Source organism: Oreochromis aureus, linkage group 5, assembly GCF_013358895.1.
Source record: "Oreochromis aureus strain Israel breed Guangdong linkage group 5, ZZ_aureus, whole genome shotgun sequence".
Classification (NCBI taxonomy): Eukaryota; Metazoa; Chordata; class Actinopteri; order Cichliformes; family Cichlidae; genus Oreochromis; species Oreochromis aureus.
This window is the reverse complement of record NC_052946.1, coordinates 36,061,537-36,078,393: the sequence shown is the minus strand read 5'-3', so window position 1 is coordinate 36,078,393 and position 16,857 is coordinate 36,061,537. Positions and strand designations below refer to the sequence as shown.

Genomic DNA, 16,857 nt, shown 5'->3' with positions numbered 1-16,857 from the left:
CCTTGTCTTGCATCGTGCTTTATTTTCTGCTGCTTAACAAACATCTGTTTTCTGCAGACAGCTTGGAAATGGTAACACTGGATGCAACTGGATCCATCCCAGTTATTGGACGACATTCTGCAGAGAAGAAAATAATCACATTTCTCTGACAAAGTGAGCTAGTAGAGCATATTTTCCATCGACAGTATGAAAACCATTAGATTTCTTGTACTTGGTGCAGTTTTTGCATTGCCACGCAAGCAGAGGATTAGTGTAAGCCTTGAGCAGTGCAGACTGTTTTAAAGTTTGTTACAGGATTTACATATTTTTAGTGATGAGTAATGAGTTTTCATAATTTGTATCTTGTGAGAAATTCATAATTTAATGACAGAAAAAGGAAATTGCATGCAGTGGAGTAACATGGGTGTAAGCTGAGCACTACAGTGAGAAAAACACTAAAACTGGAACTGAAAATAACTTATAACCTGTCAGGGGTTTAAAATATTGTGGCTAAGGTAAAAAAAAAAAGTTACTTCTCGTGCTACAGTATGTTCTGGCATTTATCTGGAAGCTCTTTCAACATGCACTAATGGAATAAACACTGTTGCAAACCAAGCATCACACAATGAGCCTGCACAGCAGGGACTGCTCGCGAAACACGAGCAAGAGTACTGAAAGGATCCAACATCAATATCCTGTATCCAGACACCACAGGACCCCCCTGAGAGTCTGTCCGTCATCAGAGGGATCAGTTTGGGTAACAGGAGGGAGATCTGCACACACTGAGGGGAGGCGGTTTTCACACTGTGGCTGTTGGGTGTATAATAATGCTGCAGTATGTGTGAGTGGGATCAAACTTTGTGAAAACCTACAGAAAATGTAATATCCTCGCTGTTTCCCTCAGATTATTGAACATTTTAGCCTCTTTAAGCCCCTTTCTTTGTTTTTTTTGTTTTCAAGGCTCACGGCTTTACTGTTGCTGTTCAAGTGAACACCGTGAAGCTTTTAGCAGATGAAAAAGTTGATATTTCTCCCGATCGTAGAAGTCCTGTTGTAAAACGAAGATTTACCAAATGAATTACCAGCTGTTCCATTTCTGCTTAATTTATATAAAAAGCTTTGCCAGTTCCCATGACCTTATGTGGCTAAATAACTAGAGATTGCACTTATTATCTTTATTTCTGCAAAGCGTCATTCCCTTTTAGATTAATATGCAGAAGATAGACTCTGACTCATTATTGGCAATGAGGTATGTATAGATATTTCCTGATAAAGAAAGCTGGAGATAAAAAAACACAATATGCTGATTTTTTTTAAATAAAGAAAATGCAAACAAATTTTATTTTCAAACAAAATTTAATGTACTAAATCCATTCATTTCTGCTTTGACACTCACTCTAAAACTATCTGTTCTGCATTTGCCTCCATGAGCCCCGCTGGCATTACGGTATATCAGTTTACAGAGCATTACATCATTAATGCAAACACTGTACCAATGGTAATCCTCTTCTTCCTGGATGACGTTGCAGGCAGGCAAACAGAGGCTTTGTAGCATACTGATAAGATGCTGTGCAGCCTGTGGTTGGCTGGTTAAGATACCTGCTTTCCCAGCCAACCCCTGGCAGCTGAATGTCAACCGAGGCAGGATTAAACACGCGCACACACACACTGCAGGCCAGGTGCCCGGTGTTTGTCAAAGCCTGTTTAAAGTTTTCTGTCACTTTTAAGTTTTTTTCAGTCCTACAAACAGAAAACTCATATAAAAATCTACAATAACGAAAAGAACAAAAATGTTTTTGTAAACATGTCTGGAATAAAAATAAGCTAGGCATGAAATGCAATTAAATATTCTAACTGTAATAAACCTGAAGCCTGTAAGGGCTTGTTAATACCATATTTAAATGTATTTAATGCTTAAAAAATATTATTTATTAAGATCTTGTATGGTTTGTAATCATACAGTACTTATTTTTCTCCTCTACAGTATTGTGTATATGACTAGGCTGACTTCTCATATAAAAGGGGAAACAGCTGGGCTAGCTCCACCTTTCAAAAGTCTAAATGTCACTGAACTACCAGGTTGTATTATGTGCCGTTGTTATCAGATGGTATGATGTTCTATATGTTCTGCATGCTCGGTTACAGCCCATTTTAATGAAAATTAATGATAAAAATACCACCAGCACAAATAAAAACCTGAAATAGTTCAGTGACACGACATCCTGACTGCAATAAATCTTTTACGCACTGATAACAGAAAACCTTGCTCTCTCCCACACTCAGTCCATCAGGCCTTGCAGAGCTCCATCTTCATTTTCAGACTTTCAGACTTCATCATTTATTCCTCCTGCCTGCGAGAGGGATGGCCTCATCTCTGGTAGCTGCAGGACCAAGATCGAGGCATCACCAGCTCCCAGAAACTATTCTGTTGAGAAAAAGCAAAAGAATTGGGCCAAATATACATGCCGCACTTCTCCTGCTTCTAGTAACTTTAATCATTTTATTCATTTATTAGTAGATTTAACATCCATTTCTCTCAATTGTGCAGAGAGCACAGATGTTATCTGTGTTAAGCCATTGTGTGTGTGAATTATTCCACTGGCTTTAGAGGATTCCTCCTCTGGGGATACACGGACGTACAGTTGTCCCTAGTGTGGTAAGCACTGAGCCCATCTGTCGAGCAAATCCTTTACATCTCTGACTTCATCAGACTCTCGGTGTCGGAAAGCAACTTTTAAAGTGTTAAAAACATGTCACACTTTTATTCACATCTGCCGCTCAACACACGTGAATCTGCAGCACGGGATTATGTGTACACGTGTTTCCACAAATACATGTAGTCTGCAGGACAGTAATGAATATATGAATCACTGGGGATGAGAACAGACAATTAAGGATAATGAAGGAGTGGAAGAGGCTGTTTGTTACCACTCTCATTTTGCTGCTGACGTCTGTGTGACATCCAGCATCAAACTACTCAAGCAGTAGTTGCGTAATGTGCTTGTGTAGTACATGAGTTTTCCCTTTCTAGCCTGTTAGTCCAGTCTTATAGTCAGCTATTTTTAAGTTTGTTCACCCGCTGACCTATTTTCCATTTAAGGGCATCTAAAGCAGGGGTCAAAGTACTGTCTAATGACATCTACAAACAAATAAATAACTTGGTGTTTAATTTGAAATCCACAACTTTAAATCAGGATAGATTTCTGCACAAACCTTCACTACTCGAGCAGTTTGGAATAAAACTGTTTTCATGACTTCAAACTCAATAAGAAGTCTCTCAGAGGTGAACTCTCCCAGTATGAGTACACATTTCTTCATAATTCTTCTGCAAAAAGAAGTCACTCATCTCTTTTTCTGTCAAGCTTTATGGATTTTAGCCAAATTTGTGCTTCTGTATCCAGAGAAGTAAAGTAAGATAACTGACTGAAAGCATGTTTTGTGACCCACATTTGATGCTATAAAATATACTGGTGTATGGCTTCTTTCTGAAGAGCTGGCTGATTGTATTTTGAGATTGTGCGTAAGCCCAGTAAGACATTGTGGGAAAATGGCTTTTTTAGGATTGCTTTCTATGTGATTCTATTAAATGATATGAAGAAACTATTTATAGAGGAGAGGAGAAAAGGCAATTTCTACATAAAAAAGGAACAAACTTTACAAACAGAGATCTCGGTCAAACGTGGGAGTACGTACCCCTGTCCGTGGGCAGTATATCTGGGCGTACCACTCCTGGCAGTACAGGCACACCTGCACACCCTGACCGATGAAGAGACACACCCACATGATGATATTGCAGACAGGGCTCTGTCGCTTGTCGTTCATGGTGAAGTTGAATGCCACTAAGAGAAGATGGGAAAGGGGATGTTGTTAATGGGCTTTCGGTCCTTTCTTTGTATCTGTTCTTGTGCTGAGCAAGCAGGTCGATAAAGGGACAAGGACACGCAGTGAGAAGAAACCAAAACATTGAGTGAGAGTCCTGTAAAAACACACTTTTTACAGTGTTTTGGTGAATAATTGAGGAATTTAACTCAAAAGTTTGAAAGCACAGTGTTCAAAGTAAAAGCCGACATTTACATATTTTTAACAAGCTATGGATAGGCATCTCAGACACAGTGCTTCTATCAGCAGTAATGATGTAGACATGAAAAATGTGTCTGTGTTTTTCTCCCTTTAAAAGGCTTTTAGGCAAATGAATGAATTTCTGTAGCTGGGTCAGCACACAAGTTACCATCTATTTATGCTGCGCTAACGACTGTCCCATGAATAATAAACACATCCCTCACCTCCAAAGACAGCAAAGAGCAAGAACATGACGGGGTAGAAGAAGCCGAACCCCATGGCCAAAGCATACTCGTGGACGACGGCAGAGACGATGAAAACCGAGAGCATGGCAGCAGTTCGGAATTTCCTGTTTGACAGCTGCAGGGATTGGAGAGTGAACAGAAAGAGGATTTGGCTGAAAGTTCAGGGGTCAGACTGATTTAACAAGAGTTAAATTGCCACACACATGCTGGTTTATAAACAGAGATGAAACCAACAGAGTTATGAGATTTGCTTTGTTCAATATACATGTGTTAGTCTGCAGTGTTAGTACTCTGCTCACCCAAAGAAAGTCCCTGTATCCATAGTAATACAGCCAGTCATGAACCACTATGTTCCAGGTACGGTAATAGTTAGCAAAAGACGTAGAGTTCCACCAGTCCTAAAAACAAACAGAGGGTGAGTCACTCATCAGAATAAAAACATCAAGAAAAAGGCCTGAATAGGACTGAATGTTTATTATTGATCATTTATTTTTACTGATGATAGATTCACTATTATTAAACCATCTTAGCTTATACCAAACCCTACAACTAATCATTTGTAAATCGGTCTTGGAGGTGAAAGCAATGCAGTTCTGCACAGTGCATCAAGTTCCTGGGTGGGTATACTGGTTTAATCTTCATCGGTTTAAACAGACACCTCAGTGCAATCTCTGATTGTGTGCGAAACCTCTCTATAAAAGCTGCACGTAAATTTCAGACGTGAGAAAAACAAAGCCAGTGCATGCATTCTTTTTAATGACCAGCAGGAGGTGACTCATCTGGTTAAAATGTGACTTCTTTTTACTAATGTCTTAAACACAATCTAATTGTTTTATTGTTTGATTTAATACACCATGCTGCTCTCTTCTGTAATTTATAGTCTTATTTAGGGTTGTTGGTAAAAGAGGGTATGCTTTAGGGTGTGGCTTCCTCGTGACTCATGTATGGATGTGCAGTGTACTCAGTGTCTCAGTCAGACTTGTCATTACAAGTTATAAAATACCAAGATAGGAAAAGTCCACAATGCTCAACCCAAGGATTCAAAACAGCATTTCACTATCTAATGGGTGTTGCTACAGTGGCATAGCCATCATTTATATACAGCCTATGCACGTGTGGCCCAACTTTTTCAGCTGACGAGCAGTTTCATTTGAACATTATTAAACCAATAAAGCGCTATCACAGAGATGCATCCAGGGCAGATAAGAGGTTTAAAGGTTAAGAACAATTTGTAGCCACATTGTAAGTTAGGTGAATCAAATCCTGTAATTAACATAAAATACAGACACTAGAATCTTTTCAAGATTATTTCGTATTTTTAAAACAAAGATGAAATTTGCAAAACATGGTCTAGCTGTCTTACATCCATTTTTTGCACAAACCTACAAAAAGCCCCATGGCTAACATTAGAGTATGATTATGATGAAAATACATAAGAGTGAAGAAAAGCCTCACACACAACCGCACAGACGTTTTCTGGTAAAATCCTGCCCCACATTCCCCCAAGTGCCTTGATATTTTTTATAGCTAAATTCATTCAAACCCTCAGGCGTACTTAGAGTGCCATAAGCGAATAAGATTTGTGGAAGTAAAAGTGGCCAACCACGATAAGCAAGTATTTTCAGCTCTTGCTCAAGAGCTAAATAAATCAACAGAATTCAGCGATGGAAAAGTAAAACTGTTTGGGGACCAGCAGGCCACCCTGCTGCCGTTTCACTTGTCATTAATCAGAATTTGCTTGTCTGTAAAAGTAAGCATTTCATAAAATAATGAGTCCACAGCACAGAAACAGAAAATGACCACTGGACCAATTAAAGTGTCCACAAAAATCAGCCGCACACCTTATAGAACATTCTGTCAGCAAAACGCAGGAGCTCCCCGAAGAGGTTGAGCCAGCAGTGCAGGAAGGCAAAGAAACACAGCAGGAGGAGCATTATTCCTGCAACACATGCACAGAGACGGAGAGAATTACATGGAGCGATTTTATTTTGGGCATTGCCCCCAGTTTTCTCAGAGGAATTGTAACTTGGCACAGATGCTATTGCACTCAAAGGGAGTCATAAACATTTCAGCCTTTGATTACTTGTTTCAGATTCATGATAGCATCTTTCATCTTATCACTGTCTTAACGACACTCTGGAGTCCTTTCCTACATTGCAGGCTTAGTAAAATATTAACCAGTGCTGTCTCATGCGTATGAGAGATAATGGATGGTATAAACATAAATGATGTCACAATCAGAGTCAGAGATGAACTTTAACCTGCACACAGCTTCTTTCTAATGCTGTAAGTGTCATCTGGGGAAAAACGGTAGAAAAAAAGGCCACGTGGAGTTTGTGTGTGTACAGCTGAGCACTCTTTGAATAAGAGGACATACCTGGTAATATAGAGTGAAAAATAGCCAGAACCATTGTTCGTTTACTGAAAGGTACGTTGGTCTGGGTTCTGAAGACCGGCACGCAGAGACGCACCAGGATAAAGTAGCCGTAGAACAGGCACCCCAAAATCTGCAAAGTGAACATCAAAGAGGTTCAAGAACATCCGATACAAGAGGAAATGAAACGGAGAACACACGAGAATCAGAAGTACAAATGTGGAGATGGCTTAATGATAACTGCGATCAGGGATATATTATTACTTCAGATTATTTCAGTATAAAGAAGTGAAACTTCTTTTTAGGTCAGCAGACCCTACCAAGTCTTTTGTTAGATATTCAAAGCAAAAGTGCTGAATTATAAATAGGAAAGAAACATTTTATCTCACCATGCCAAGAGTAATACCAACATAGTTCCATCGTATGTGGCGATTTCTGCAACAAAAGGACATTTCATAAATGTCAGATGTCAGATTATTCTGAATGTGTGCTCTGTTCTGAAATTTTTATCAGTTTTCATGTTGCCTGAATTTGTCTCTAGTGTTGCGGTCCAGATTAGGGATTCCACGATGCATCTAATCTCAGATCAACACGACTGCTTATAACTGCATCTTGTTGTTTTTTGGCCATTTTAGATTTATGTTTGCAGCTGCTGAGCTATAGATTCGGAGAGATGGGATTTGATGCTGTAATGAATAAAAAAGAAAATCCTTGCTGGTTTTGTGAGTTTGTGTCACATGACAGAACCTCCAGTTTTATGAAAACTGGACATAGATAATTTCGATAATTACTAGAACAGAAGAGCATAAATAACCAGCCAAAATGAGGGGTTAATATATCCTACCGAGGGTATGATTCCCTGTAAATGAGTGTTGGACAGAAGAGGAAGTACAGATAGCTGGAGAATGTTGGGAATCTGGGATTTTCTCCTGAAAAGACAAGACAACGCTGTTAGTACGGCCATCATGTTTGTGTCCCAAGTTTTCAGCCCCAAAACCTTTAAATTATTTTAAAACTGGCTTCACATTAAATTCTTGTTGATTCATTCATTATTCATTTCATTTCACAGCTTCACTGTGCCTTTAATGCAAGAACCTGTAAACAAGAGGCTGTCTTTAAAAATTAAACAACACTCGGTTTGTCGCTGAATCATTAAGCCATTATACCAAATTATCTGCCTTAAAGACTCTCATCAGTTTTACTAAATGGTTTGCTGTAGTTTATTCCAGCTAGTGTGGCGTCCTTTAAAACTTGTATTACAGCCCTGCTCTATAAAAAATGTATTTAACGGACCTTCTGTGTGAAGAAATGATCTTAACTTCCATTTCGATTTTATGTCAGGTTTACTACTTAAGTCACTACTACAGTTTTCTCCAGGGGGCATTTGTTTTAAGTATTCATGTTTTTGCTCTTGGTCTCCCCTCATGTTTCGTATTTTTATCTCCCACTAACAGACCTTTACAAGAGCATCTCTAGCCGCAGATTCATTGTTAGTTTTGACGTCAGCGTGAATTATTACATAGGTAACCTGCAGAGTTCTATTTAAGTCATTTTTTTCACCATGTTTCCGGGAGTGTCACTGTGAGTAATGATAGTGCCCGGAGAGTAAATACACCGGACTTCAATACAATACCTTCCTTTGGAGCATTCTTCATGATAACAGGAGCCGTTTCTCTTAAGAACGAGTAGGTTTTCATCAGGAATCGAATCTGGAGAAAATGGATACAGTTATTACGTGAAGGGAGACAGTGTATCAGTGTTAGCTGCTTCTACATGTATGTCTTCACTCCAAGAACTGACAAGCTGCCAGAAATGAAACATCCAGATACTCACAGCCCCATCTCTTTTTTTCTTTCTTGTTTCTCTTTTGTTATTGACGCATGATTTATGTGCAGTCCCATCAAACAGGGAGCAGCGCAGCATGGTGGGACAGAGAGCAGCACAATTGGAGAACTGGTTCATCGTGTTGGCTTAATTTGTCATAAACTGCAGTTCAGAGATGATGCACAATCAATCTGCGTATAGCAGGGAGCATCATAAAGCAGCAGTGAACCGCATTTTGGGGCAATTCAGGGAGTTTGAATATTTAATTTCTGCATTAAACTCAGCTGTTTATAAATGCTATGAACATCATGTAAATACAAAAAAGACTGATTGGACTCAGTCAGATGAGGATCATGACCAGTTTCCCAGAAGCATCTAAGCACCGAGATTATCTCACTCCATCAAACAGAGCTAAAATGATTTTAGTGCTAAGACTGATTTTGGAGGCTGGGGCCGATGTGGTAAAGAGGATGAGGAGGTATTAGTGTATGGGTTTGTGATGTTCAAATGCTGGCTGCAGTGAGATCTGCTGCCAGAGATGCTTTCTCTGTTGGTGACTTTCCAGTTGGAAAGCTCCCATCTCTGGCTAGCAGGCTATCCTTATCACAATGTTCCAGCTGAGGGCAGTGAATTACTGCTTCTACAATTTGGATTACCTATGATTGCCAATGAATATGTGTGTAATGTTATCTATGATATGGTGTGTTTCTAGCACAGGTCATTACCAATAATCTTTTTTTTTCTGTTGCATTTGAATGCAAAGTGGTTCTTTACATTGAATATGCAGTAAATGAAAAAATGGCGGGCTGCACGTGTGACAGACTCACCTGCTCCAATATCACAATAAACCGCGATGCAGGTGGCAACTGGTGGTGCACAACAACATAGATGGGGAAGACTCCAAGTATGCAGGTCTGTATGACAGACAGGATCAGCCCCGTCCCCAGAGACAGCCCCAACTTGGAGGGGACTTTGTGGTACAAAGAGCCCCAAAACAGCAGGGTGTAATAGGGAACGATCAGCGTGTAAGAAAACATGATGGCCCAGGCTACAGTGACCGTGCCCAGCTTCCCAAAGGCGTAGAACAGCAGGTCAAACTCCAACACTAACCTGGGATTGAAAACCAACAAATAAAGAAGAAAAGAACCAAACATTGAACAAAACAAACACTGGCCCCTCCAGTGATGATATTAATAGATTTTAAACACACACTTACAGCTGTGTCTTTTTTTTTTTAAAGAAAAGTGTCACAAGTGTGATAGTATTATTTGTGCAGAATCATTTAGCGCATGTAAAATAAAAATCACTGTTAACTGAAGCTGAATGGATCAAATAATTTGCACACAGCAGAGTTGCCCACTGGCACTAGCTCAAATGAGAAACATTTGCAACTGCAAACAAAAACCAAATCATTACGACGCTGCCCAAAGCAACAGAAGAAATACTCAGAGGGGTTGATTCGTTATCTCTCTGCTACCAGATGAGCAAAGAGGCAAGGAAGGAAGGCGGGAGATAAGAAGAGAACAGGAAGTCTCTATTGACTTGGATTAATTGAGTTTCTGTTAGATTTGGTTCAGGGTTAAAGAGTTTGACACATGGCAGTGCCATACACACACACACATCCACATGTCCCACTGACCTGCCCTGATCGATGTAGTCAACAGCCAGAGTGCTCAAAAAGAAGATGAGGAGAACAGCTATGAACATGTGGTAAATGGTCCGGATGTGGCTGATCTCGAACAGTTCACTGAGGAAGAGGAGGAAAGACGCAGACACAAATAAATACACAACAAAATCAATAAAATGGCCCCATGTTTGATAAATCTGTGCGAGCTCTGCTGTGAATATTGTAAAGGTTTACAAAAACGTGCCAGTCAGATTTGATTGGGTGCACCTTGCTAGCTCTGGGTTGGACTCCCTTTTGTGTCGCCGATTCATAAAGGTACCGGAGACATTCCTCAGAGATTTAAGGCCATATTGAAGCGATAGCATCAGACTTATCGGCCTGCATGAGGTAATTCTCAGGTTCCATCACAAACCAAAGGTGCTCTCGGATTGAGATAGAATGTGACTGTGCAGGACATTTGAGTACAGATGACTCATGTTTAAGACACTTGTGGTGGAAGCAGCCATCAGAAGATGAGTAGACAGTAGACAGTCATAAAGGGAAGGAGAGGGTCAGTAATGATGCGTAGGTAGGCTGTCACATTTAAATGATGGCCACTTGGTACTAAGGGGTCCAAGGTGTGCCAAAATTATACCCCACATCATCAAAGCATCACCAGCCTGACCCACAGACACAAACGGGATGAATACATTCTTCATGTTGTTTACACCAAATTCCGACCCTACCCTCTGAATATAGCAGCATAAATTTAGACTTTAGATTTAGGCAACGATTTTTCAGTCTCCATTGTTCAGTCTGTATGTCTGGTATGTCCAGGAGCCCATGTGAACTTTCTGCTGCTGTAGCCCGTCTGCTTTTGACCCATTCTCTGTGAACCATCGAGATGTGTGTGGGAAAATCCCAATAAGTAAACAGCTTCACTCAGACCAGCCTGTCTGGCATAAACAATCATGCCACATTAAAATTCACCTAAATCATTTTTTTTCTCATTCTTGTGTTCACTGTGCACTTCAGCAGGTCACCTTGTCCACATCTACATGCCTAAATGTGCATTTGATGTGCTGATCAGAGATGTCCATTAACGAGCAGTTGAACAGGTGTACCTAATAAAATGCACAAACCATGCATATACCCAATCAAATTATGATTTTCTATTTGAAAACTATTTTGGTGATGTAGCACTATGTACACTGACAATCTGTAGATCAGGCAGTCGAACTAGTGAACACTAGTCCTCAGCTGTAACCTTGTGCTAAACCCAACTCTCATTTAATTTGGGTGTTTTTGCATCTTTTATACTCACTCCAGCAGTGACGCCCTGGCCATAAACACTTTGCCATCATCCATTCTCTGAGATCTGACACAAAGCATAAAAAGAAAGCCAGATACACACGCTTACTTCAGTGATTAGCATGAAAAATACGGTGACCTACAGACCAATATGTGTCTCATGCTTACCTGGATGAGCTTATATTTTTTGTCTTTCCATTTACCGTTGACTGGGTGTTGGAGAGGGACTGGACGGACTCAGTCAGAACTCTGTCTAGAATTTCATTGAGCTGATCCTGAACCTGCTCCATGACTTTTATTTTGATCTTCTACGAGAGGAAAAAAAAAAGTATTTTAAATCACAGTTTATATTTCGATAATTGTGCTACCTTTGTAAAGCTCTTTCCTACTTTCATCCATTGTTGAAAGAAACAGTGATGAAATACCTCAGTACATCTTTCCCACTGCCTCGCATCTTCTTCCGCCACCTTATCATGATTGCCAGCTGCAGAGAGAAGAACAGATGTTTCTTACATCGTTTGCTAAACTTTCAAATATACTGAATATATCTTTCACCTAAAACTGTGTAAAAATAGACAGAACTGAAAGATCAGCTTTAAAATAAATGTAAATTACTTCCTTTATATAGTATAAAACAGCATTTTGTCCATACCAGAGCTTGAGTTGTCAGATGACTGTCGGGCCTTGATGTTCCGATTATGTACCCTGCTATCAGCCTCTGTGGTCGTCATGGCTACCCTCACGACTGGAGGTTAGTCTCGGAAAATGCTGTTTTCAATGAATGCACGTGCTGTTGTACTGATGCCTGTCAAAGTGAGTGATGTAATGCTTTTATTTGTTCCATGTGTATAGCTCATGCTGAAATCTTTTAGGTAGATTGTGGTGAATATAACTGTAACACATTTATGTTAAACTAAAGTAAGCTGTGTGCATTAATATATCATTCTTTGCAAACTTGTGACACGTAAAATGTTGTAAATACTTTGTGGAGAACAGCCTATAAACAGTAAGCAACTTTTACTGGTATAGTTTTGCACATTAGTAAGACACACATGAATGTTTAAGTTCAAATCCTTCATTTAGAGTTAGTGTTGTGATGGGTATATTTTATTATTTTGTGTTTTCACTTTGAATGTTGTGGATGTGGATGTTTCCAGTGTCTGTGTGGCTAAGAAGCGTTAAAGGTAAAGACCTCAGGAGCAGTTTTTCAACTGGAAGTATTTCTATATCAGTAAACTGCAAGTAGTAGGGGGAATTACCTTGTCATAGCTCACGAAAGACTGAATTAATGGCAATAAATGCAAAATTAAAATAAGATCCACTATTAAAGTTTATATTAGATACAATGCATATTTTTATTTTACTGGGGAAAAAACAGTTTCCATTAATAAGAGAGTTTAATGAATCTAGCTGCCAGTACTTTACTGTTTACCTGTGTGTTTCAGCCCACCAGCAGCAGTGCAGCAGCTGCCACAATTGCCATGAGATTCAACCTGAATTTAGCTTTTTGTTAAAGTTTAATAATGTGAGAGGATCTTCCACGATAAATTGAGAGATTACATCAGGTCACCGGCTCGTTGCTGGCTGGTTGCCTCATGTCAGAGATTATTATCATTCCTGATGAGCCTCAGTGCCGGTGTAGTGAAATCAATCGTGTGAATCCAAAACTGAAAAAGTGAAGAACTGCATGTCTGGACAAAGACACCTGTAAGCTCGGGGTTGTGGAACAGTGGTTACCCACAGTGGTTTTCTACAACAAGCCACAAGTCACTGCAGTTCAAGCTAAACAATCTAAACAAATGATAAAGACCTGCGTCTCCACTGCAGGTTATAAGAGATCAGCTACACAGCAGAGAGGTTGCGTTGTGGGGTAAAAAACAGTCATTGACCTCATTAGTGACCCGTACTTTCTGGTCATTCCTCCGTTAAACAGATATGCTTCACAAAGATATTCAGATTAGACGCTGTGCAGCTGCAGACACAGTCATATAGGGTTTTTAAAGCAAATCACCCTTATCGTAACAACTCTAAGATTTTTGATGAGTCTATGTCCTGTTTAAGAAAATATTTATTGGCTTGACCTTTCTACTTGAGCCCGAGCAGCTGTTACTTTCCTTTTGATTTGTTGCATTGATGAACTTTGTCTCTTTTGTCAAAATGCTAAACTGATGCTTCACTTAATTTCATGAGCAGCCAGCACTAATAGATTTTCAGCAAAATCTATGATGTGTTAAGAAAACATTACTCATAGAGCTGTTTTAAAAATCATATTTGGGTTCATGACCTACTTTTACCTACATGAAAAATTGCCTGTGTGGTTAGAGGTACATGCAACATTGGTTTAATAGCCCATTCACAGACGAACCCTTGAACTCAATAACTCAGTTCTACCATCATTATATAAAATTTATATCCAGCGCGATGCTTTAGGCAGCTTAAGACCTGTGATCTTCTTTAGTGTTCAGTGTTGGCTACAACACTCATGTCGAGCGCTTCCTACTAATTTAAAAATTGCCCACAGCGGAAACTGTAGACTTTAAATAATACAAGTGTCAAATGTCAGATATCGCTGTGTCAGGTAGATGTGACATGCTCTATAAATATGCATTAGATGTGTACTCACAGACTTTTAAGTTCAGGTCCACTCAGCAGTGCACAGGATGAGAGCCTCTGTTTCAGTCAGTTTCCACTGATACTGACTGTTGTTTAAGTATGATACAAGTCTTATGATCTGTGTCCCCTCCTGATGCACTTTACCCTCTTGGCTCCTGGCCCAGGGCAGCCAGATCATCCATTGCCCAATCAAACTTTACCTCCTTGGCTGGATTTATGAGGTTATGCACAACATTGACCTGTGCCCTAATGTCTCACTTATCCAACATACTTAATACAAATTTCATTCATAGCATGTATTTTGTGCGCTATGTTAAAGGTGTCTAATCTGGGTCAAAATTCAGACCAAAATAGAAAATATCACAGGTCTATTTAGCATCTGCAATTATGCTCTTATTTGAAAAAGCATGTTGCTTATTGTTAAAGCGCAGTTGTGTGTGGAAACCAGGTGATGTTTCCACACTGATCTGCTCCAGTTAAAACTTTAGAGTAGATAATGAATGAACTGGACAAAAGTGTGTGTGTGTTTCAGGAGTAACAGGTGAACTTGAGAGAATTATGCATTGTGGAAACAAATATTTGTTCAAAGCTCAAAACATTTCCAGAGGAAAGCTGTCTGTCTGTCTGTCTGTCCATCCAGTCATCCATGTCAGAGTCACGGTGTACTGTGTTGTTGCTGGTGAATTCAAACCCAGGACACAAACATATATGTACTGTATTAATGTATTTGTCTATTTATCTGAAAAGTATCTCTCGGTTTAAACTAATGATAAATGTACAAAATTACTTTCTGGTAAGAAGCACAGCTGGAGTAAATACAGAAACTCTTTACTATTTTCAAATAAATACAAGGTTAGAATGATTTCAAAATCATTGCATACTGATTTTATTTCGATTTAAAACAGCCCCCAAACTTTGTGCTCGTTCAACTTGAAGTGAAACTGTTAAATCGAAAATGTGTTCTCAAACAAACTCTATGGTTTGTTTGGTGTCCTCGTTTCAAAAATCAAAATATTGAACTTGGACAGTACTATGAATACACTAGATAAACATAGTTTGAACAAAATGGTAGAAAATCATTATAACATAACATCTTTAAAATGTACATTTTTAATTATAATTTAATAAGGTCACATTTTACAAGACTTTACAAGGGTCAAGGTAATGTTAATTCCAGTATTTTGCTGGGGATTTGTTGTGAGGTCACACTGACCTCACTGGTGCAGCTGGTTTTAAAGCTGCTTTATCTCTCCTGGGCTGCGAGCTGCAGAGGTTACTGACGTTATAATGTTTTATTTGGCTTTTACAAATGACATTAAAGGAGAATAATGACAAGAGCGTGTGGTAATCCTCTGTACACAGCATCATATTTATTGAAAGGTGAGTTCATGAAATAACAGTGCTGTTTCTCAGCAGCTACAGAAGAGAGTAGTTCATGCACTAAATCACACGCCATAAACAAATAAAACAATACACTGTTGTACAAATAAACACAGACACATCGCCTCTGTCTTTTTTTAACCGCTCGGCCATTCCTGCAGTTCTGTTTCTGCATGTTCAGGATACAGTATCACAATTTTTTGATCTTGTCGGAATATTTTTTAGATTTGTTACAATTACTTTAAGACAAACAGAACAATTGTTTTTCAAAAATAAAATAAACGTAGATCCACACACAGTAATTCAAACACTTCCAGTTTGATCAGCAACCACAGTGCACGTTCAGGAGGCTGTTTTCAGCGACAGCGTGCTGACGAGGAAGGTCATTTATGTTCAACTCGCGGTTTCTATAGGTTATGTAAACACACACACAACTTCAAAAGTTCAGTGGCCTTTTATTACCATTTAGAAAGACAGATGATGAAAAAATACTCTGATTTAAAGGGCAATTAAAGGGATGTAATAATAATTAGAATGCTACACACATTTCACTCAGCCTCAGTCTTGTAATAAGAATTATCTGTTACAAGTAACATCTTTGTGTTAAAGAGGGACAACCATAAAAAATATAGTAATATAGTAATTAAATATTTTATGGTGCCAGTTAAAATTAGGATATTAAAAGAGATCCATAAACTGGGTTAATTGGTGACCTAATTGTCTACAGGTGTGGATGTGAGCCCATCTCTGTGTGTTGACTGGTAACCTTAGGACCACACCCCACCTCCACCCGCCTGACCCACCAAAGCATAAGCAGGTTAGGTAATGGTACTGAACAATATCACATAGATAAATTTTTCATCGTATACTGAATATGAAAGGAGGACATAGCTGCAGAGTCTGAAAAGTGAAGCCAGAGTGGATCAAACCTACAGTCTGTCCGACTCCTGAGGGTTCAATAAAACGTCACATTATGTAGAGGTCTATACAATCTGATGTGAAAGTGACCCTCAGTTCCCTCCCCCATTACCTCAGCAAACACTATCCTGATAACTCTTATTGGTTAGCTTCAATTCTTATCAAATACGATATGTTGTTCATTTTATCAATTATGGTTCTGATTAGAATCAAAAAGAAAGAGAAAGCTGGGTATACTTTAGAGCAGGAGCGTCGACTCTTGAAATCAGACTACAAGCAAAAACACAGAGAAGGCCAACAAGCTCAGTTCAAGACTTCATGGCAGAACTTTACAAACCACTGGGTGATGTCCATCTTTTATATACAGTTAATGTTTGTTATAACATTGTAGAAAAACACTATTACAGGGTGAAGTAGACGTACTTTATCTCAGAAACCACACAGCACAGGAAGTGTGTATGTCTGCAACACGGCCACACTTAACATGTTGTGCACTTCAGAAAATAAAACTCCTTCCTTCGTCCCTCTTAAAGACAAATATGTTGTTC

General features: G+C 39.2%; 1 protein-coding gene across 1 annotated transcript; it reads right to left on the bottom strand.

Moving 5' to 3' along the window:
• Positions 1–1,316: 1,316 nt before the first annotated feature.
• On the bottom strand, positions 1,317–14,088 carry soat2 (sterol O-acyltransferase 2). The gene is made up of 16 exons (XM_031740396.2): positions 14,022–14,088; positions 12,051–12,203; positions 11,824–11,882; positions 11,567–11,706; positions 11,412–11,465; positions 10,121–10,228; positions 9,309–9,591; positions 8,291–8,366; positions 7,502–7,586; positions 7,047–7,092; positions 6,661–6,790; positions 6,125–6,222; positions 4,583–4,681; positions 4,263–4,398; positions 3,673–3,818; positions 1,317–2,404 (listed from the first exon to the last, which is right to left on the bottom strand). The coding sequence occupies exons 2-16, from the start codon at positions 12,127–12,129 to the stop codon at positions 2,348–2,350; spliced, it is 1,596 nt and encodes a 531-aa protein (XP_031596256.2). The 5' UTR covers positions 12,130–12,203; positions 14,022–14,088; the 3' UTR covers positions 1,317–2,347.
• Between the last annotated feature and the right edge of the window lie 2,769 nt (positions 14,089–16,857).